Raw genomic sequence first — 23,899 nt, 5'->3', positions numbered from 1 at the left:
TAGAATCGCTCGGAAAAATAGAGAAGAAATCCACGGTGTAATTGGGTCGGAATGTTTCACACATCACCAATACCTTCGCCCACCCACGTCCCGCCTTCGAGCGTTAAAACGAAAGCTAAACTCGGCGAATCGTCATCGGTTCGCTTGGAAAATCGTCGAATAGAATTTCTCATTTGACTCGGGCGGACGGGTTGAAACGAGATTATAATTGTACGGAGTATCGACTTTTCAATTGCAGGGAGCTATTTAAAGAACGTCGGCCGCCTTATAAATAGCTGGAAAATGAAAATCGGCCGTGACAGGAGGATCTGATCTCGCCTACGCGAAATTGTGGATCGCGACGGGTAACATAATATCGAGCGAGGGAAGAGGAAGAGGCGCGTGACGATCAAAAATATATCTTGCGAGGGTTAAAAAATCGGGTCGCCCGAAAAAGAGTGGGATACCGTGACGAATGTTGTGGTGACAGTGATCTCAGTGGTACGAATTTAATTTGGTCAAACATGTGACACCTTTCTGAAGTTTGAACAACAGTGCTGATCGACGTCTTAAATGTAATGTAATTCTAATAGAGAGGTTGAAACGCGTCTGGCAACACCTGTTCGTTTTCGCTTCGCGCTCGGGTACCATTTTCTGTATCTGACTCGAAGTCTTAAAAATGAACTCCCATGTAATTAGAGGATGGGGAAACCCTGTGAAAGTGTCGCCTATCGTATAAAACGTCTCGGCTCGAGCGCTATGTACGAGTATATTATTTGTAGACGGGTATGAGATTGATATTTTGGGAGACCCCACGCGAGGCACACGGCACCAATGAACGAGCTTGCGAGCACCCGACCGTTTCGTGCGAACATCGACTATGTTTTTCTCCAATTTTTTACACTGAAACCTTCCAAGCGTTTCCTAACGATTTTCAGAATAACAATAACGTTCGTCATTGATCTCGTCGAGGGTCAAAGCTGCGACTTTGTTACGCAACCACGCGCCGGCGAGCTATAAATTCAATCAATTTGGCGCCAGTAACTTCATTATTTCCTCAATTATTATCGATACGTAGCAAACTAGAAAGTACTTTCCATGTACCGTGAGGAAGTACAAGATAAGTAGGGTGAAGGGTGGGTTTTAATAAGGGGCTTTCAGCTTTGATTTCAAATCTCATCAGAAGGGAGATTTCTATTTCTCGCGTTCATTCCAACTACTCTATCGAGTTATTCAATTGCGTTACTAATCATTTCAATAAATTATTCTAGCAAATCGTTCAGTTTGTTACTATTAAAACCTTTGGATCTTCTCCTAATGCTAATAATAGCGGGATAGAGCGGCACACAGTGTGTGTCGAGTTGAAGTGTAAGTGGAAAGGTGGAAAGAAAATAGAAGTGAGTACTCTACGAGAGAGATATGCAGAGGGAGGCTTCATTGATTGCATCATTACCCAGAATGCTTGGTTCGGATCGGGATCCGGTATCGAGTACTGTATCGGTCCAGTTCCTGCACTCACATCCTCCGCGTCCCAATAGTCCTCGTCGTCGAACGAGGAGAACGACTTCGAATCCTTCCACCTCTTCCCGTTCGTCTCCTTCGAGTCGGTATCGGCGAGGATCGCTCGAAGTCTTTGATAATCCTCGTCGTCCGCCTCCTCGAAGCTGGATATTTTCAGCAAACGCGACGCATCCTTGGTGGGCGCTGCCTCGACGGAAGCGGTCGCGTTAGTCACCGAGAAAACATCCGGCGAGTGGTTGCGATCGTCGTCGTCGTCGTCGACAGCGGCGGCCTTGTCCCTGCAGCTGGATACGAATCTTCTATTCTTGAAGGACCTTCTGGCAACGCGATCTCTCCTACTTTCCGACAATCCAACCACGGAGCCCTCCAATTCAGCGAGAATCATCGCGTCCGTTAGTTCTTCATCGAAGCTGGTCTGCACCTGCACGGACACGCTCTTCCGGCTCTCGGACCTGGACAACACAGGACTTCCAAAAGGCGAGGTGTTGGTAGACTCGTCTCTCAGTTCCTTCCTTTCCATCGAAATGTCCGATTTCCTTCTTTCCGGTTCTCGATGCCTCTTCGATCTTCTCGCGGTCAGATTCTCAGCCGATTTGCTCACCTCCGTGTTCTTCGATTTCAACCTCGTCGGTTTTCTCACGATCGTACTGGACGATTTTATCCTCTTCCTCTGACTCGTTGCTTTAGTCGTTTCACCTTGAATCGAGTTTACCGTATCGATTTCTTCGGTTTTCACCGAGTTCTTGATCGATTCGGGCGATTTCGAGCGCGATCTTCTAGACAATCTCCTGGGGAATCTTTTCTTCTCGTTCGAATCGGACTCGTCGATCGACGATCCACCCTCTGAAGTACATTTGTACCGTTTGATCACCGGGATCGTTTCGATCGACCTCATGGTGGGTGCCTCGTTGCCGGAATCGTTATCGAACGACGTGCCAACGTCGCTCGACGCTCCGGAGCTGGACAATTCATCGTCCACGAAGGGTATCGGCGTGGGTATTCGAACGTATTTATCCGGTTCTGGAGTAATCACAGACAACGGTCGATCTCTCGAGCTACTTTCTAACCGCCAATTTTCATCAGCATCCTCGTAGGATGTTCCTCTTTCGCATTTTCGATTCCCTTCGACCTCTGCCTCGTGATCTTCTTGAGATTCGCTAGCTTCCACCAGGTAATTAAAGTCTGGACTCAATCTAGAGTCTGGACTCGGTCTTGATTCACCTAGTAATTCCCTGGTACTCCATTCCGACAAGGTGTTGCCGTCATAATTCTTATCTAGAGAACGTAACTCTGCTCTGATCCGCAGACTGTACTCGTGAAGGTTCTCCAACTTGCGCTTGGCGCCACGGGGTAAATTGACGTCGCTCGAGTGCGAGAAGGTGCAGATGGAGTCGTGGGTGCTGCGATTATCGCTGGTAGGCTCGTGATACGAGAGACACGGGGTCGCCGGTTGGTTGATCCTGATCACTACGCCGTCTGTCACGTGTCTGAGGCAGGCGAGCAGCTCCAGCACACCGACGCAACCGATCAGTATCGACAACATCAGACCCATTTCGAACGACACGATCAGACTTTCCCATAAAATTCGATCGGGGTGAAAAGGGTAAGGCTAACTTTCTACACGTAACACTTGTACAGCTGATTTAGGTCACGAATTCAACACGTACCGGTACAAGTTCATCCTCTGCAGTGTCATTGTTTCTCGGGTCAAACAGCTGACTCTGTGCTCGAGGATGAAAAAGGACGAGGGTAATCGATCATCAGGCTTCTACACGAATCACTTAAACAGCTGACTTGTTACGTCACGAATTCAACACGTACCGGTACAAGTTCATTCTTTGTTCGGGTCATCGTTTGTCAGGTCAAACGGATGACTGATTATTCGAGGAGGGGTGGCATAGTTTGCATGGTAAATCCATACGGCGTTCTCGCACTTTTCTGGCTGATCTTCTAACGAGCTGACGTCACGTGGTTCTAGGAGGGGCACCCACCACCCACGCCCGGTCGGTCCACTTCTCCAAGCTGAAGCCGGGTGTAGTCGAGTGGCAAGCTGAAAGTTGTCGCGTATCCTGACCAGGCTATCCGCGACTAACAGACGGAGATAGAGAAGAGTCCTGGGTCCATCCGTGGGAGCCGATGATCACACGATTATTCGGTTATCCATGCTGCCGGATGGCGGCCAGAGAACTGTTTTATTTTCCTCGGGCAAACCGTTCGGCCGGGAGGCGAAACTGGTGGCCGTTCGGCTCGTTATGTCGACGTAACGTTCGACGATGGCTAAGGCTAAAGTTAGCTCGAATGTCCCTGGACGCGAATCTCTGTCCTTAATGGCCGCTTACACAGCCCGATCGATCATTCGCCGGGATAATTAACCCGTGCCCAATTTGGCAATCGTCGCGCGTTTTGTCGCGCGGCATCGCCAATTATTCGCCTAACGATTTTACACCGTCGATCGATGATCTACTCGACGCTCTAATGAACCCGATCGTCGAACGACGATTCGAGAATCTTCCGAATATTCGCCTGCGTGGGCGTGTGATGTTTCAATATTTCGACGTCGCCAGGAAGATGGTAACTTTGGCAGATCCGTCGAGTTCCCTGGCTATTGGTCAAACTTCGAAACGTCTTTTGTCCGGTATACAACGGTTCTTTTAATGAGAAACAACGTAGGAGTCGGGGATACTAGAAATGGTAGCGCAGAAAGGATATTCGACGAGACATTAAACAAACTACGCCTACCATCTCTCGTTAATCATTTATGTAGAAAATAATGATTTCGCATCAGATTTTCAAGTGATGTTCGAATTGTTTGTTTCTCATTTGTTGGCATAATGTCAGTTGCAGTGTTTCCAAACATTACAAAGGTATGTATACGTGTATGTTGTTTTTTCTCTGCGAAATGCATTGAACGTCGCAATGAAACGGAGAAAGTTCAAGGATGAAAATCATCTCGTCGATTCGATCGGCGAAACTGATTCGGAATGCGAACGGTAGCAGCTGTTTCTCTGAGAAACAAGCATGAGGTGGAGATTCTTGCGTGTTTATGTGGCCGAATTTCTGGCGTCATTCGAATGATTTTATTTCGGTTACTTAATCGGTTACGAATCAACCAGTCCAGCCGATCTTCGATACACGTTTTGCGCCCGGTACGCCAACCTGGCCCCTTTCCAACCAGATATCGAAACAGCCAAATACCGAGTCAGCTTATCGAACTCTCGATGATCTATATTTGCGTCACGTCGGAACGACGGGTACCGATCGATTGTTTCTTCCCAGAAACGATTCGTTTCCCGTGAAAATTGATACCTGTGTTCGCTGTTCGTGGGAGGCAATTTTTGCGAGGAGTAAAGAATCGATTGACAAGGGAATTGGCAAATTTTTCGTAGGTGTTTGTTTGAAATATTTTTTAGACAAGCAACTTGAAGCTATCACTGAATGAAATGATTCAGGGAAGACGTAGGAGGTTGACGTTTTTCATGTCAGAAGAAAGATCCTGACGTAAGGTCCGCACGATGGCGAAGAAAACGCAACGGCTGCGTAATCCTCGTGCAAACCACTTGGTTCGCAACTGCTGCTCGAAATAAACGTATCGTCGTCGACCTATCGGGACGGGAACCAAAATAAAACGCGACTTCATTCGTCTCGTTCTGACTAGAATACTCGAACAACGCCCAATTGTACAAATTTCTATGTATACCTATTCTGACAATAAACAGATTGAAAAAAGAAAAAATAACCAGAGAGAATTCTTTTCGATCCACAAGTTCAAAACCCTTCAGCGAAATTTCAAATAGTGTTTCTTCAAATAATTTAAATACATAAGCTTTATATTATGATAAATTTTTGGAATATCATCCTCGTAAGTGACGAATCCAGAATCATGGAATTAATTTCTCATTTCGTTTGGCAAGCAATCGTAGGTGGACCTTGACCCTTGTCGCGTGATTCGACTAGGAAGCGTACTACCAGTTCCTTCTAAAAAACTACTCCGATCGATAAACAATAAAATAGAATAAAAGGCGGAATGGATGGATGAATCGATCCGTAGAAGGAGCGACGACGGTCACCGATATGAAGGGTCGAAATTAGTCGACCTGTTTGCCACGAAAGCCGGTTCCTCTGGAGGGAAACGGAACAATGCCAATGTTATTTCGGTCGATGATCGAACGTGTGTGCCACGGTCGGAGAAAAGCGTGCCACCGGATCTCTGCGAAGCCACTTCGCGAGTCGACCGAATTAGATCGCTCGAAAACTTAACAACCGTGACTGCCGTTCACTTCGTAGGACGACCTTTCCTTTATTTCGTTCCATTTCGTACCAGCACGACGATCAGATTTCCATAGGAACCTTTTCATCCCCTAACAGTGTTCTACGCTGCAACTTCTATCGTCGAATTTCATTCTCCATTTGTTTTGCCCCGCTAGAATCAGCCTATTTATCACTGCATCAATGATGGGTAGTCGTAAAAGAAACACGAATTGATAGTATACACGAGGATCGAACCCGAAAATAGAAGGTCGGTGTCGCAACGTTAGAAGATGAATGGCGCGAATTCGGGTCATCAAGACACGTTGATCCGGCAAAAATACTTAAATGAGTCGCCACCCCCCCAGCCACGAGCCGGGAGTCACGTGAACGAAGGGTTGCATAGTTCGCGAGCCACGAATTCTCCCTAGGTCTTTGCACTTGACCGCTTCCGGGTCGTTCGGTTGTTCCTCTTCGAATCTGCACCAGTCTCGTGTCAACGCAACAAATATTGTAGTTCGATAAGAATCTATCGCAGAAACTAAAGCTTTATATATGCGAACACTGAGAAATTCACTGAGAAGTATAATCCCAGTGAATTAATTGAACCAAAAGGCACTTGGAATCGCGTAACGTTGCCAGACGAAGTCTCTCCTGTTAACACCGCTAATATTTATTCACCTTTGCGTTGTTTCGGGACGCCGGTGATAAATTGTCGGCAAAATCCAGAACGCGATAAATTATTTCTACCTCTTCGAGTTAGCTGAAAACACCGTGAAATTGTGAAATACCATTTTCATACCACCTCCTTCTCGACCTCCGAGGAATCACGTCGATGCAGTTAAACTGTTAGGTGAAAAATTGATCGGTCTAGCGAAGATTTTTGTAAAACACGTGAACCAACACCGGGCTCGAAATAGACAACCAGATAAAATTTTACGACTCTTCTTCCACTCTATAACGGTTCATTGCGTCACTGTTACGCCATGCTTTTCAATAAAGACCGTTTGTTTCTCGTCCGAGGCTTAGAGCGTATTCAGAAACGATCGACAGGACCTCGGTCTTCCTCAGGAATTCTACAACCGACCAAGACTAAGCTACCATTCATTGACATCGTACAATTAAAACGCTAATTTCGTTTTTGACAGAAACGAATATCTATCAGATAATTTGTATATGTAAATTGATTGGTGTGTTTACTTTTAAGGCAACCTGTATGTAGAAATCGGCTAAAGTTACGCTGAAATGCGTTTACGATTGGCTATATGTATATGTCACGAGTATAAATTTGTGTGGGAGGAAGGAATGCGTGTTTGTATTGTACTTTATTGTAACAGAGAAATAGGGTGTTGATGGTGTCGATGGTGTCGAATCGTTGTCCTCGGGGTGTGTGGCTAACTTACCCTAAACTCGAGGCCACCCTTCTGTTACACGTGAAAGATCGACGGGTATCGTATCGATCCCGCTAAGAAACTCCCTAGATATCCAAGCAAATTATGGACGGTATGGAAATTTCTTCCGATAGAAAACGGTTTGTCGATTATTCACGCGGTTTGCGCGAGCTTTCGTTCGCTTCCAATTGAACTGACTCTAATAAAAGACGGGAACGGTTCTTGGTGTCTGGACAGGCTAGGATCTTCGTGGTGGGAGCTTCGACAAGAAATCAAAATAGATTACTGACCGGCCGCAGGTACGATTAAACGTTGGGTTTCCGGTTGGAAGAAAACCAATTCAGACGGGTTACACGAACGTGAAACGCGGTAACAAACTGCGGCAGCTGAGGCTTCGCAGCCTTCCGGAGCAACCGCGTTCCACACCAACGAATCGTTTCGATTCGAGTATTCGAAACGCGTAGAAATTTTCATTAGTTCTATGCTGATCGTTTAATTAACGGCTGTATGTTTGATATTTTGCTACTCGATTTCGAAAGAAATCAAAGTATGTCAAGGCTTCCCTTAATAATTCTTCACGACACCTGAAGACACAGACAAATTTCTAGTTAATTCATTCGTTTGGAAGAGAAATTGATAACTGTTAGAATGATTTATTAATCAGCCGACCGACGGTAGTAAAAAGGCCGCGTGTTTCGCCAAATCGTCGTCGGTTTATTCGAGTTTCTACAACATAATTCGCGTTGCGCAGCTTCGCTGACGAACAAGCTTGTATGATGTTCGTCTTCTATCCTACCCGATTCCTATTTCCGTCCATCTAAATAAAGCCGAAAGCGGCCCAGTTCCCGCGAGACAACGCTGCGCGATTCCAAGACACTTAATATCATTATGCTCCAAATATTTTTGGCGAAACAAGCAAAATTATTTATCATTACAGTACAAAGTAATTAACGCCACTCGGTTTGTCAATGTCTCGATGAAACATTGCGTTAAAGAATCCTTCGAAAGAATGAAATGGATATTTTAAAAGGTTCTTGGAAACAGGAAGATTCAAACACCGGTTGGAGATCGTTTATCGCGTAAAAAGTATTTTCAAGTCCGTGGGGAATTAATTGACAAGCCGATGCTAGTTAACGTCGCCGATGAATCGTTCTTTAAGCCCGAAAACAACGATCTCGTAAATTTACGACCAGTAAAATGGTCGAGCTTGGCACGAACCTTGGCGATTTATGCGCACCTTGACAGCTGACTCGGTACATTTGGGTCAACCAACAAGATTTCAGGTTTGCTTAATGCGAAAGCAATGCCGAAATGATGCAGGGAACGCGCGATGTTTCCTTGCCGAGACGTTACCGTATTTGGAGAAAGCCAGCTTATCACCTCGAGAATTCGAGAGAGATTCGAGAAAGAAATTAAACTATCAAAGTCTAATATGCTTGTCTTATTTTTAATTACAAAACAAAAAATTCTAATTTTCCTTCGTATCAAATACTTTACGTTTCCCGCGGTATGATTTGAAATGACGTATCGAGGCGCGTTTCGGGTGTCGATATTGCAGAAGAAACTCTACCGTCGATAAAAAAGATTCCAGTAGATAAAAACGTTTTAAGGCAGACGAGAAGCAGCGGTCGATAGCTACTTAACAGCGGACGGTAAGCTGGTCTGACCATTATCTGGTTAATACTACTTTTCTGTTTCGTACAAGGGGGGTCAGCGGTGATCGGAATTTGAAAATAAAATTGAATAGAGTTTAGTATTTACTCACTTCGTCGCAGGCTGCACACCTAGGTTTCAATTGTTCAGCGTAATGCCTCTCGCAAAACAGGGTGTCGTCGTGCACGCAGTAAGCAAGGTCGACCAAGAGTTCCTTGCACTCTGAGCACCGGAAACACGTCGGGTGATAAAGAAGGCCCAGTTTGCTCGCTGATACGGCAAGACTGCCGTATTTTATGGGCGTATGGCATGCACCGCAATCCTGTGAACACGTCGGGATGAATTTCGCTCGAGTCTAGATTAACTATCTTTAATTTAGAAAGCAATAAATGTATTTAACACTCACGACGTCTCTCTCGAGCACTTCCTGGACACTTCCAATGTCCAACGCGATTTCGTTTCTCGCTGCCATGAAATCGTCAGCACTGCTGGCGTGTTTCGGGTTCAAGTGGCGACAATAGGCTCTGGCCAAGTCCTGCTTAGGCAACTGAATCGCCAATTGTCGGTCCCTGTATCGTTCGCCCGGTGTCCCTAGCCTGGGCACCGAAATCTCTGGCAGCATGGAAAAGTATTCGTCGACCTACGACGCGAAAAAAATCAACGTAAATCATTGTAACAACCTTTAACGCCACGTTGTGACAACAACAACATCGTAAAAGTGAGCGAAGAACGTGATAAAGACCAGTCCCGTTGCACGTTAATACATCCCGAGGGCTCTGAAAAATATTGCAAACTGGAACCGTGCCAAACGTGCGTGCATACGCGTAAATTCCACCACTTCAGATTTTGACGGTCGTATATTTCATGGGATCTACGGCATTCGTAATTTTACAGAAAATTTTAACGTTGGTTAAAATAAAGCTTCCCTGGCCTTGGATATTGCCCAACGTCTCATTAGAGACGTCGATTCGTATTGTCTCGACGTATTCGATCGGATCGTTTCCGACAATTGTTAAATTTCATACGTCCGAATGTTTATTGAATGTTTGCGCTTCGAATCGAAACCGAGCCTCGCGTCACTGAACAGGAAGCGAATTCTACGCGGTGGGGCTGGCACGGATGAAATTATCACGATTAAATTAACCATTAACGGTTCGAAGCCGTGATGTTTCGACGAATGGTTACCTTGTGAGCTGGGAGACCAGGTGGGGCCCACGCGAGGCCCTTTGCTCTCGGATCGAAAACAGACGGAGACGAGGATTCTTCCCCTTTCAGGCCTAAACGAGACCTGACCGACACCCATTCTTCGTGGCATACGTCGTGTGCTTCTCGAGGACATTTGCAACTCGTGCAATTCTTTCTGAAAAAGAAAATATTAATCCATCAGAGACAGAGAAGAGTAACGAGAATCCATAGTAACGAAAGGGTTACACTGTACTGCGTGGAGAAACTTTTAAATTTTTCTTTGTCTGTTTATTAGAGAATCATTTTTATGCGTTTCAGGATTAGATGAACGTACATCGATAAGGTGTTAACACATTTATCTTCGCAAGAAGATTGATGTAGGAAAGGTATTTCGATTTTCCTACGTGGAACAGACATTAACAGCTTGTTGAACGTATCTATTAAACGTAGGATATCACGGACGTTAAATATTTGCCCCTGGTCTTTCATTAACTCCGGATACGCCTCGTCTCTGACAGAACCTCTAATCGAGTTTTACTGCGTTTGGAGGCGGACGCTTGCTTCCTGTCTGTCTATCCTCTAATTAATGCAAATATCATCGTCTTTTTTTGGACCGCGCGCCCATTCCCGTCTCTTATCTTCCTGGATCCTCGTTCGATCTGACGGAAGAACCTCTTAACACACGCGTTTGTGTTATACTCTTATCCAATTTTTCGCGAATAACAAAAAAGAAAAATGAAAAGGAAACGGCGATTACGACGCTATTCGATTCCGAACGTCAGAAATAGCCGCAAGAAAAGTTCACTGCGCAAAAGTGACGCTTCTAATTCCCGTCGCCCACGTGTAACACGCCAACGATTCGATCGAACGTCAATCGTATAATCGAGGGGATGCATTTGCCGAGTTGGTATTCATCGCAGCTCCACCGCACCCTTCCGGATGTCGTCGCGTCGAAGGTCGTCGTTAATACGAGCTTCCCTTTTCTGCACTCGTCGCCGACCGTCGGACGATAAAGGGGTACCAGATACGAGGACCAATGAAGAAGCATTTCCTCGAGGGGAAGGACAGGAAAAGAAAAAAAAAAGGAAAGAAAATAAAGCGTCGCAGAATAGTCGTGGGTGTCGGTGATACGCTCGTAAATTCACGAAATCTGATTTTACTGGAGACCAAGCGAACGGGTCGGGGTAACTTAGATCAACGCGGATGAGAGCTCGTTAAATTTAACAGTGGCAACGGACGCGTTAATGGGCCGACGTAAAAATTTTCGAGATATATTCGCGAACCATTGCAATTCGACACCTGACTCTGGTCGATCGAGCAGAATAATATTTCGATCGATGATTCGTCGATTTGCAATCATCTCTGGAGATTGAACTCGTTCCTTTGAACTCTCGTCAGTCAAAGGAAGAAAGATTCTTTCAGGAGGAACGAATTCACGAGAACCTTTCAAAGAATTATCCCCTCGAGGCATAACCGAACCGCCTTCCATAATGTCATCACCATAATGTCAGTGGAACGGTCACCTTGTTTGCCATCGGACCGTAACTCGCCGTTCGCAAAGAGCATTTAAACGATCAAGAATTTTTGCTTCCACCTTTCTGTATCCTTGTTAGGGCGACGATAACGCTGAATCCCTGTTTCTCTCTCGTCGCGTCCTGACGATGCTTTACGAGCTCTGAGAACGCGTCCTGCCACCAAAGGGTGGATGCAAATTAACGTTGACGCCTCGTTAACCCCGCGAAACGCAATACTCACACGTGGACCGTAATTCATTCGAATTCACGACTCGATGTCGTAGATGACACTCGTGAAATTAACTCTACAGAATATCTCTACGATTGTCCAATAAACGAAAAAATATGAACCACGACTCTGAGCTTCGTTCAAACGCGTATACGTCTCGAAAAAGATGAAGAAAAATCCGGTTGAAAGAGGGCAGACTAGCATAAAAGTTTCCTGAAAATAATTTATGAAGAGTCAGCGGTGTCACGCGCGACTATTTGCGTCCTTTGGTTCGCGCAATTAATTTCCTGGACGATATATAAACCGAGCGATTTGTCCTGACGTTCCACGATGGGTGGTACAAGCGTAATGCTTGTAAACGGTGCCGTTCGAGCGGAATCTGGAAAAATGTAAAAATCGAGGCTGCCATCGTCGAGTTTTATTCACCGTTTGCTGGTCCGAAAAAGGAACAGCAACAACGAGAGAAAAAGAAAACGAGTGGTTCGAATCGTCGCGAAGGCTGGAATTGCCAACGGGTGTGGATGTCGAACGTAAACTAGCACGACTGGTTGTAAACGAGGGTAATTTGATTTACATGGGTCTACGATCGATGGAATCAAGTGTGTCGAATGTACGAACAGGATTTCTGCTTCTGGGCTTTCGCGATGTCTCGCGTGCCAAATAAACACGTGTTTCGATAATAACTTACGAGGATCCAGGAATACTCTTTACCCAGTGACACTAATTAATTGGATCGTTAATAGAGACTTTCGGAATTTTAATCGATTGCGATCTCATCTGTGGAAGAGAGAAATTGTCTTTGCTCGTAAACGATCTATCAATTACAATGTCACGAGTGACTGATTAATCGCGAGCCAGGATAGAATCGAAGGTATTTTCCTCGAGTACGTCTCAATTATCCAATGAATTACCTAACGATCAGCTCGAACAGCTCGAACTGGTCGAACACTTTGCAATAGAGATGCAGCACCCTGACGCAGGCCCACTTCATCCCTGGCCAAGGTGCCAAACTGAGGTCCAGACCGTCTTCCAAAGGACATTTCCCAATAGCGAGGCTCCTTTTCAATTCAGCTCCAGAAATCGTTGGGAATCGATTTTTCCTGTCGAGCATCGGGTTCCTCTTGCCACGTGGAATATCGACACCACCGGGAATCAATCCTCTTTTGATCTCAGCACCGGACAACGTTGGATATCTGTCTCTTCGATCCAATGACGAGGCTTTTCGGTAAAAGTCTTTCTCCGGTACCGAAGGACACCTGGCACGCATGCTTTCTTGAACAGGTGGACTCATCGGTCGTTTCTTTGGCTCTGGAATCTTCACTCTGATCCCTTGAGGTTCAGCACCGGGTGCCGCTACGCACGACACCCTCACCTCCATCTTTGGCTCCTCTTGGCTGGGTCCTTTCGGACTCATCCTGCTCTTCGAGATTAACGTAGGCGTCGCGCGACGCCTCTCCAGTTGGTCGTTCAGGATGACACTTTCCACTCTGAACCTTCCAACTTCATCGTTTCCGACCCACAAAACTTTCACCGAAGATTTTTAGCTGTGCGTCCAGCACGAACGAGCGTGATCTCTGGTCGTTCCTCGCGATGCTCTTCGAGCCACAGGTGCAGCCGAGTCTGAGTCATCGGGACATCGCTGTCCGTTCGTTCGACCGGGTGAAAATGGGGAAACTGCACGACAGAATGCACGATGCTTCCTCACGGCCGATGAATTTCTGGAAAAGTCACGCGCGAACGAACTTTCTAAAGAAAAAAATAACAAGGCTAATCTCGATGAACGAACGATGGAAAGCGACGAACTAACGTTCTTCTTTCAGTGTGCGAGAAACGATGCTCTTGCCAAATGGCACCGATGGCCAATTGATTTGATACTCGGTGAAATTGTTCGCATTGATTCGGTCGCCAAGTTGAATCAACTCGCTCTCTCTCGTCCCTCTATCATTCGCAAGATAAAAAGAAAAAAAAAATGAAACTGCTGCTACATGAATACCGATTAATAAGCTGAACGAGCTTGACGTTTGTAGCAACATCGCGAAATGGCCACTTATCGGATGAAAATTTCTCGCCAAAGGAGTTTATAATTCTGCCCGAATGCGAGCGGATAGTTTGTTTTATCATCGACGAGCTATCTCCCGGAAAAATTATTACGGATTCAGGCGAACGGACAGCCGTGGCCACAGCCGGACCGTACGAGCCGACGCGTGGATTTATTTTCATTGCAGAAATCGCCACGGTTCACCAAGTCACGTGGTTATTTATAGGGAGGATGATCCTCTAGGTAACCGCGTGTGTCGTTTCGATGAAAAAGGAGAAGATCGAATTATGTCAATACGGGTTGTTTTAAAAGCGTCTCGTCGAAACTGTCCCGATTTCAATGATACATACTTTTAGTTAAGTACAGATTTTCATGGTCGCAGTCGAACCAATAAAATCGGAGTGCTGTACGTTGTAGGGTCTGGATTATCTCGATAAATCCGACATTAGAGATAACAGAACGAAAGAACTTGCCTTTCTTTACGTTGCACTCTATCGACTCGAGACTCTACAAAAACATTTGATTTGGAATATTGTCTGCAATAAATTTTTAAAATCCTAGACACTTTTTTTCAGGTGGATGCTTCGCGCGATAAGCGATTAATCGTCAATTGATAGAGTAACTTAATAAAAATCGGTGTTTTCGTGAGTGTAAAAAATGAGGTATCGAATTTTTGTTTATTTTTTCAAGATTCGATATGAATTTCGATCGTTGGCCAACCGTTTGGTAGCTCGAACGTATAAATAACGCGTTAGACAGCGGCGTGCGTTGCAAGCGAGCAACGTGCGCGAAACAGAATTGACGTAAGCGTGAAGGAAAAGAGCTAATAACGTTCGACATACGCTCATACGATATATCTGGGCATTAATGGCTTAATATAATCAGAGCCAGTGACGCTGAACAACGATCCTTCATCCATTTCAGAAATGGCTTTACCTGGAATCCGACTATTCCCTCACAGGTGAATCATAGCTCGTTTACTCGTCCCCGCACACCAGCAAAGATAGGAAAGAAAAAACGAAGAGAAAGAGGACAGAGGTTGGTCGGATTAGAGTTAGCCGGCCGTTTAATTGCACCCAAACGAATTCGTTCGCCAAGAACAGAGACTAATAGGAAGGAAGGGAAGTATTTTCGTCGGTTCGATGGACATCACCTGTCGTACCGCGGCAAAATTAACTCTTAAACGATGGACCACTCAGATAACGATCATTTAAATTTAATTTCAAACTCCTTTTCATTTTAAATACTTCCTTGCACAAAAAGACACGAGGCAATACTGAATAGCGTATCAATATTACGATGCATTTTTGTATCTTAATTAAAAAAGCAAACAGATAAGAAGTTTATCTTCTGTTGAGTAATACTATGGTTCATCGTATTGCGATGTTTGAAATACTATCGTGTCTTAGGAATATAAAATAAATACTTTTTTCAGCATTTCCTAGTAAAAAAAAAAAGAAAAGTCAAATAAACAACGTTTCGTGAAAAGCACGAACAGGTGTTAAGAATCGAAAGGAAGACAACCGGAAGCTTTCTACTCTAAGACAACGCGTCTCACGTGTCGAGTAATTCAAACTCTGTTATCGAGATCGTATAACCCAGCTAATGGCTATTAATTAGATAAATCCTCGTTATATAAATATAAACCACGAGCGACGCTCGTCGTTGAAAATAACTTGGTCGTGGTATAACACGAATTTTGCACGTTGTTTCGTCTTCAAACCCCTGGTTTGTTTCGTCTATCTACCAGGCTTTTATCCTAACTCATGTTTTACCACAACAACTAAACATCAAACACGAATGTTAATGGAAATATATGTAGAGCAAAATAGGCGGTAAAACCTTGAAGAGGCAGCACCTACTATCGTTTCAGTTTACCTCGAACTTTACACGAGGCGAACGTTTCAACAACAATACGAATAATTTCCATTAATTTCGCTATTTTTAATTAATACAAACTAATTACTGCTCGTAGGTTTCCATCGTTCCCTGAATTTTTCTTGTTAATTTCGCCAATTGTGCAAATACATAAAATGATATAAATAAAAAAAAAGTTAATTAGAACCTTTGTGATACGAATCGTAACAGAGGAATATTTTTCAACGAACACCGCACAAATTTCTTCCACTAAAGAAACCAACAATGGTAGCACAATCTTCGTAGTTGTCACTGATAGAAAAACACTTTCTAATCGAAAGCGATGAAAGGGTAAATCGAATGCAGGCGCGCGCGCTGTCGTTTGGAGGGCGGGAAATTTGAAATTGCACGAATCGTCCGCGAAGCAAGGAAAACACGAGTGCATACGCAGGAGGAGCGTACTTCAAACTGGCGCCATGAGATTCGACGAGAACGTAGGTAGGTGTGTGTATACCTATAGTTAATACCGGGTGGCAAGAGAAACAGTGGTGGCCGGTGGCGCAGGCGCGAACGACGCGAAACCCTCGGGTGTCGTCGAAAGCTTCGACGGATCAAGAAGCTCCCACCTTGTCGAGAATTGCAATCGAAACGAGTCGAATTAGATATGATCCGCGTCAACCCTACCGATTCATCATTCCACCCTACGCGCGGTATTCGAAAAAAAAAAGAAAGTTTTTCATTTCAGAATAAGATATTTCCTACGAAACGTCAAGGAAAATATTTGAACGAAAGAATCACTATTTTTCCAGCCTTTTCCTGGAACAATATCCTGTTGGGAGAATACGAATAACGAGGGTGAATGAAGGATCTGATGTTCCCTTTTATCGTTGATCTTGTTGATACACCGAACCCTTGGGGTGAATTGGTGTCAGCAGGAAGGGTGTAGAACGAGGTAACCAGGCGAGGAATCGTGTTACTAAGCGATGGGTGTCGATGAAAACAGAGATGTTTTTTTTTTTTTTTTTCAACCTGTTAACTGATATCATTTTTCAACTCAAGACAAAGTAATTTCATTTTTGTAGACGTGAAAAAAAGAGGCGCAAGTTTTTGCACACTCTAAGGAATACATAAATTTCAAGGTACCAGGTGTACAATTTGCCGTGTAAAACGACGCTGTGGCATTTTGCCGCGGTCAACGCGCGTGTTCAATCATCGACAACAATGTCAGCGTTTTCGATTACACGAATTCGATCGTGTTTTTCGTTCGACAAACAATTTCGAACACTGATTCAAAGGTTCCTTACGTACCAAGTTAATAAAATAGAAACGTTAATATAGAGATTACGGTAAGCGCGTGTGAAAAGCTGCGCAGAATAGCGACGAAAGCGTGACACAAACCGTCAAGTTTTTGGCATGTTCGAGCTAACGATGACCAATCTTGAGAATTCCGTTTTTGGATTTTCGATAGAGGACAACTTGGTAACGAACGTTTGACCGATCCTTCAGCTCGGAACGATCCTCCTTGAGTTTATGTTAATTATTTCACGCGCCTACGTATCGTTGACCACAAAGGAAGAGGAAAGAGACGAACGAGCAACAAGCAATCGGCGGACTTTTGTTGGATAAAAAAAGAACGTTAAGGTAGAGAGATTTACGTGGATAGATTGGACGTGATCGACGTGATCGAAGGTTACCAGGAATAGGAACTGCAAGAATTACCTTGGCAATGAGTCGGTTACTTATTCTGGTACGACGAAGATTTATCTGACGAGCTCATATATTTTGGCTGGCCGCGGATTTCTAATGCGTTCGTCGTGAATAAGTCACGATACGACATTGTAATAACAAACGTATTCCTCTGCAATCAGTGACACCGTAAAATTACACAGACATCCTCGTTTCCAATCCGTTTCCTATTTCCTTCTTCCAAGGAATATTATAATACTCAGCAGTTGATTGGTCTTAATGCTTGACTCGTTTCACTTACTTTCCTCGTTTCGTTCAAGGAGCGCCCAAATTTTCTCAGACTCATTGACGCAATTTGACGATGATTAACAGAATAACGATTTCGCTAGAAACATCATGGGTCCGCGAAATCGATTAGCAACGTCATGAATCACGTAAGCGAATAGCAATGTAATCGCGAGGAACCTGGAATGTCGATATTAGACATGTTCGAAAGAGAATTTCGTCTCTGAGTAATTCGAATTGCGTAAGCATACACGATTATCGGCTCGCGTGATACACTATTGCAAGGTTTCTTCGAATCACGATAAATTCGAACGAAAATCAGCCAACTTTTCTAATAACTTTCTTCAACATCGTGCGTAAGGATTAATATTGATGAAAAACAAAACTATTGAAAGAGTTTCTTGTTACTCCGCGAGAGGTTCATGGAAATGGGGGATAAAAAATGTGTAAGTCGAGTAAGAATGTTCGTGTTGTTATCGATAAGTCAGGGAAAAGTTTACGAAGCGTGAAAAGTGGACAGACTATTGTCTCCGTTCCCTGTAGCAACGAGAACATCTCCTTAATGATCCCATTAAATCAACGAAAATGGCTGGCGACCTTTACACGCTTGGACACGTCGTATCTCAACCCACTTACGACCCTTGTATTTCATTCTAACAGTTCTCCATTTCATTCTCGAGATCAGAATTATTTCGCGCGAAAATTATTTATGTTTCCGTGCTCGCCGATTTCCAAATCTGTCTCCACGATTCCTTTCTATTAACAAAGTTTTTCAATTACTTCACGGTTTAATTGATTTGTAATTGATTTGGAAACCGACGATACGATTAATTGGTCGAAAGTACTATGGTAGAAAATGACGAATTTCAGTATGTCCTTACTGTCTGCAAACGTTATTGTTGCAAGAATCGCGTTGATTGCAATCAGCACCCTCTTCCTCGCGAGTATTGGGTGGCGGTGCTGCGATCGGGGATGCGCTACCCAGGCTCAACGAGAAGCCTCTTCGTATTCCTCGTCTCCTCATCGCGAAATTCCGTTCTCTCGAGGGAAACTGCGGCGTTTTCTTCCTCATCTCGGTCAACTCCCTCACGGATAGTCCGTCGTCCCAAACCATTGTGCCGGCACTCGCGAGAAACCAGTTGAAAACAAACGAAAATCTTTCACCGAATATCACGTAGCTCGCGAGGAACAAAGGTTTATTCTTCGAAAACAGTTGATTTTTCTCGATTTCTTTTCCCTTGGAAGAGAATCACGAGGTAGCACCGACCTTCGAGCGCGACAACACTGAAACCATAAGCGGTTGAATGAGGCCAGCTGGCTTGAACGTCTCGTTGGCTGGCAAATCGAATTAACTTAATGCAGTTATGGAATCTGCTGTCTCGTTGTCGAATCGTCAAAGAACGCGTGACACGATCGTTTCGCCGTGCAACGAGTCACGACAACTTTCAGATAAATCCTCCGCGAGTAACCACGATTACCATTGTACCAATTTAACAGAGACCTAATACAATTATGGTATGCATCCGTGCATTACCCTTGGCGAAATGAATTTAGTAAGAGGGAAAGGAAGTTGAGCGATCGATAGTGGTAACACGATCGCAAAATCGATTCGAAGCGGATCTTTACAGAATTCACGATCACATACGTGACCGAATTTTTAAAACATCACCGACGAACAAGTGTTTATATATGGAATAAAATTTGTCAAATGACGATATCGATCGCGTTAAGCTACCTTCCACGCGGATCCGCGCGCGACTTTCGACTGGCTGGTCAAGGCACATCGCCATCCGCTTCGCGACAGAAGCCACGACGAAGACGACCTTCGCTCTACGGTTTTCATTACGAACACCGTTGTTCTGGATTGTACACGCTTTATGTCATCGTTACACGATCGCTCGTGGCTGCGTTCAAAGGTAAAAGTCTACGAGCGACGATTATCCTAAGTTATTACAGAGCCAACTCTCATCATCGTTGATGAGAAATTAATCTTAACCCTATCGTTTCAATTATTGCACAAATCGAATAGTCACACTTCACGCTATTCTTCCCCCTCTTTTTAATCGATCCAGCTGACCAATCAAAGCCCATTTGGTGGTCAATGATCCGCATACCAGTATCAGTGCGTCACCGAATCCCCGAAGAAACTGGCTAGAATCCTGACGAAACGTTCGACAGAAATTTCTACCCGTAACGTAGTTTACACCCGAAAGACTCGGTGCTAAACGTGATAATGCGATCGGTGAAAGTCTGAAAAAACACTCTGTACACTTAGAACACGTGGGTAAACTTATTCTCTGCTTTGACAAAAGTCATCTGGTTAACGATTTACGCGCACCCGTTCAGGATTAATTTAGAAGTTGTAAGGTGCTCGTGCTCGTAACACGGTGTATACGTACTTCCCGTCACGTGAATCACCGTTTCACGATTACGCGGTCCCTTTTGCCGTGCTGTAAAACCGTTTCAAAGCGTTTCAAAGAGTTTCAAAGCGTTTCTCTAATCGCAACTCGAACACGTATGTACGTATAACATAGAAGCGAACCGAAACGATCGCGATGCTGGCTGGCTGCTGTTATTGGCCAATCGACGAGAAAACCTTGTTGTTCGACATTCGGTCGGACTTTGACTCTTCTGCACCGTCTGGCAGCTGTGCCGGCCTCTAATCGTTCCTCTCTTAATGAATTCAATCCCCAGCTTCGCCGATCTAATCGCCGATAGAATTTATTATATTCCTTTATCAACTTTTAAACGATTCGAGCGCGCCTGTTACAGTGCTCGATTCAATTTAACGATTTTAGAATTTGGAAACTTTGGGATTTGAAATGTTTATCGTACGGTATAACAGCGAAAAGTTAATTAAGAGATGGGGACAGATAAGAAACACTTTGAAACGCGTTGATCGCGATGAAAAATCGCAGCGTATTCACGAGAGCAGCGAACGCGAGCAACTGAGAGTACACAGTGGCAGCGGTGTCCCATCGTTGATAAGGATTATCAGACACGAATAACCTCGTTATCGTCGGCCTCGCCGAACCATCGCAATCGTCCCTCAAAATAGGCTACGTCGAAACAACGTTTAACGTGCATTTGCATACAATCGAAAGCGACTTTATCTTTCACGATTATTTTAAGTCGACTCGTTTCTGAAAAAATCTTTCCGGTTCTCGCCTACGTAGCTTCGGTTACTTCGATGACGGAGCTTTTTTTCCCTTTCAGCTTATATATGAATAAAATTTTCTTCCTGGTGTTAGAAGATCGTTTAACATTTCAAACGAGGAGTGGTATCAGAAACGCATGCGTTTTACTTGAAACTAAAAATTCCAGTGAAATTTACACGTGCCGGAACGAATGGATTAAGATCTCATTCTAATCGTCGCGATTATCATTGATAACTCGTAACAATTGACTGTCGTCGAGGAAAATTTACGAAAGTAAAGTCGAAAGTTCGTTGCGCCAAGTGTTGAACGTGTTTCGCGTTCTGTCACGTTTCAACTTTGTTAATCGTCTGGCAACCAGCCATCTCCGTAATGGAGTAAGTTTCTATGCCGGTTACAACAAATAAACAGAACGCGTGGCTATTGTGACAGGGATATCTTCTCGTCACGGTTTACAAGCGATCGGTTTTTCTTCCGCTCCTTTGCTACCTGTTCCCCATCGAACGACCGTTCGTTCCGGAAATTCTTCGGCTCGATAATTCAATTAGAAGTCTTAGACCCGTAAGGATTCGCATCTGAGAAACCCGACAGCACTTGCACGAGGAACGTGACTTTCCAATTAAAGGCTTAACGTTTCGGTTTTTTTTTTTTTCTCCAGCTCGTGTCAACGACGGATTGAAACGTTATTACAACCTACGTACACGGAGAACAAGTTTTGTATGGAATGTCTAATGATAAATGAACCCTTCGCGCGAGGAACGCAGAGCCAGTTGTCAGTTTCGATAATAAATATTTGAAAATGAAACAACGCGAATATCATTTATTTTCTATCTTCTCCGTTTGAAATGAATACTTTTTCGAATTCACCTGTTCGATGGACTCACCGATTATAAGAGAGAAAATCCTCGTTCCCAAAGGCACAAACAGCGTAACTCGAACCGTCCCGTTTGGCACCCATAGCTGAACCCACCCTTCGCTCTATTATAACGCACGTGCCCGTCACGTGGAAATGGCCCGAAACGATCCTGCTGGTTCGAGAGGTGTACGCGAGTTAGTCGTACGATCGACCAAGAAGCACCACGAACGAAACTGAATCCGCTGAAAGCCGGAGAATCAGCGCGGTACGGCGTGGCGAGGCGCGAGCCAGACGAGCTCGCGAAAAAAAGTCAATTTGACAGGCGACGATGGCTCGCGTCGGCTCTCAGCTTGCTCCCGACAGCGAGAATGACTTTATCGCCCGGTTATTTGTCCCGATAGCGCGTACAACCGGTCGATCATGCTCTAAATTTAGCGCTTCGGCTCGACGATCGGCATCAGACAAACAGAGCCCAACCTCAACAGCGAAGCTGAGAGAAATGGAGAACATTACGCGCATGCACGCATGCACGCATGTCCGGGAAGAAGGCGGGAATACGTGTACAGGTTGTACCATAAGGTGTGGGCATAACTTCGCTGAAGGAATCATTAAACAAATAAATAACAAAAAATGTTGGTTTAAACTTTTCATCTACCTGACCTAATTTTTAAATTACAATTATTTTTGCGTTGTCATCAATCAATGGGAATTATTGAAAATGGCCACACGTTATGGGACAAACTGTATACATGCTTGTGGAGCTGCGAAAGCATATTGATATGGAAGAAGAGGCAGCTTGTCAATGCCAGCTGATCGGACACCACGGTTTATTCGCTCGACTTTACACGCTTCGTGATTTATGAGTGTCCCTGGAGTATGATCCTATAGCACCGGTTATTCACGAGTAGAATGCTTCTTTTGTGAATAATCGAGTGAAAGAGAAATGAACATATTTTTTTTCCTTCAAACTTTAAATAGCATTGGCGTAAGTACACTAATTCAGTTTGATAAGACGCTAATTGCATGGTTACTAATGGTGTCTTAATATCCTGCCGCTGATGTCCATTTTGAATATAATTATATAATTTGTTTCGGTACGCGTAACGATAACATTAGCGAGCAATTAAATTACGATTATCTTTCATCTACGATAAGAAATAAATTCTTTGAAAAATAAGGAGGATACTTATGAACGATAAGGTATGCCCACGTCATCGGTTTCGAACTCGATAAGATTTTGAAGGAACGTCGTTGCTCCCATCGCTTTGAAAACAATTGATCGGTCGTGTATCGCTAGTGTCGCAATCGGTATGTATAAAATATTATCGACGAGTGAATGAACGCCTACGTGCGTTGGCTCGCCAGCCGGCAGTCTTTCAATTTATCTAATGAGAATAATTTATCAGCGTCTGCCGATGGCGCGTTACTTAATGCTCGTTCTGTCGCAATCCGAAGCGTTAATGAAAATCCCTGACGTCTCTAAGGATTCATAGGATCGTTTCCATCAGGCAGACGTATCGCGCGATTAATACGTTACTTACCATAAATATGCAAAACATTTTTTTTTTTTTTTTTTTCAAGATACACACGAATTAAAATCGGAGGTTTAATTAATAGGGTCATTCACCTTTGGTTCTTCTCGTAACTCAACAAACTTTAAAATAGATATACTCAAGAATCCGAATACATAACTCGCGTGTTTGAGATATATTTATTCTTAGATAAAGAAACGAAAAGGAGTACGCGCTTTTGCGAGGAATTCTAATCCCTCGCGTGTTTTCCTCGCCCACGCGCTGCATTCCCGTACAGACGACGAAGACGACGACGACGACGACGTGGACGACGCGACGTGATTACGCGTACACAGCTCGAAGAAGGAGCAAAAGCAAAGCGTGTCGCGATATCTGGTCGTTTGCGAGCGAGTGCAGACGCGATCGACCGCTCCGATACGATCCTGACGCGCGAGTAAACGCTCTTTACTCGCTGACGATAAGATCGCTTTTATTGCACCACCTTGTCGCGCGGTTAGCCGCTAATGGAAATGACGTTTCTCACCGGAAATTACCATGATCTTGTAACTTGTAATCGTTTCGAGAAATTTTTATCTATTTTTCAACTTGTTTATACAATAACATCCCGTTATCAGACGAAAGGAATGAGAAACAAGTGTCGAGCAATAAATAACAGGAATCGAGGAAGGATTTGCATACGATGTGCAACTTGCTCGTTCGATCGATCTTCGAAATTTAGTGGTTTGTTTTAAACAACCGTACATAGTCCGGTGAATTATCGATGTGTTTACTAG

The 23,899-nt window shown here is 44.3% G+C and overlaps 1 protein-coding gene and 1 long non-coding RNA gene across 9 annotated transcripts in view; one reads left to right on the top strand and one right to left on the bottom strand.

Moving 5' to 3' along the window:
* The window catches only part of LOC114871640 (four and a half LIM domains protein 2), a 64,036-nt gene that overhangs the window by 12,976 nt on the left and 27,161 nt on the right, over positions 1 to 23,899 (bottom strand). For 2 of the 8 annotated variants that reach the window (XM_029177806.2, XM_029177800.2), the window contains exons 3-5: positions 9,975 to 10,149; positions 9,196 to 9,429; positions 8,902 to 9,111 (exon numbers count right to left, since the gene is read on the bottom strand). In XM_029177806.2, the coding sequence (XP_029033639.1) occupies positions 8,902 to 9,111; positions 9,196 to 9,429; positions 9,975 to 10,149 (619 nt within the window). Of the gene's footprint in view, positions 1 to 1,432; positions 3,485 to 7,148; positions 7,326 to 8,901; positions 9,112 to 9,195; positions 9,430 to 9,974; positions 10,150 to 12,628; positions 13,420 to 18,464; positions 18,821 to 19,697; positions 19,834 to 21,622; positions 21,764 to 23,899 lie in introns of those variants that run through there. The other 6 variants (XM_029177805.2, XM_029177807.2, XM_029177804.2 and 3 more) reach the window with 6 other exon arrangements.
* On the top strand, positions 3,012 to 4,305 carry LOC114871639. Its single transcript, XR_003788619.1, has 2 exons — positions 3,012 to 3,103; positions 3,479 to 4,305. It is a non-coding gene; the product is annotated as an uncharacterized LOC114871639 (long non-coding RNA).

The sequence above is a fragment of the Osmia bicornis genome, chromosome 6, assembly GCF_907164935.1.
Source record: "Osmia bicornis bicornis chromosome 6, iOsmBic2.1, whole genome shotgun sequence".
Taxonomy (NCBI): Eukaryota; Metazoa; Arthropoda; class Insecta; order Hymenoptera; family Megachilidae; genus Osmia; species Osmia bicornis.
Note: the sequence above shows the minus strand (reverse complement) of the source record. Positions and strands in the feature narration are given on the sequence as shown.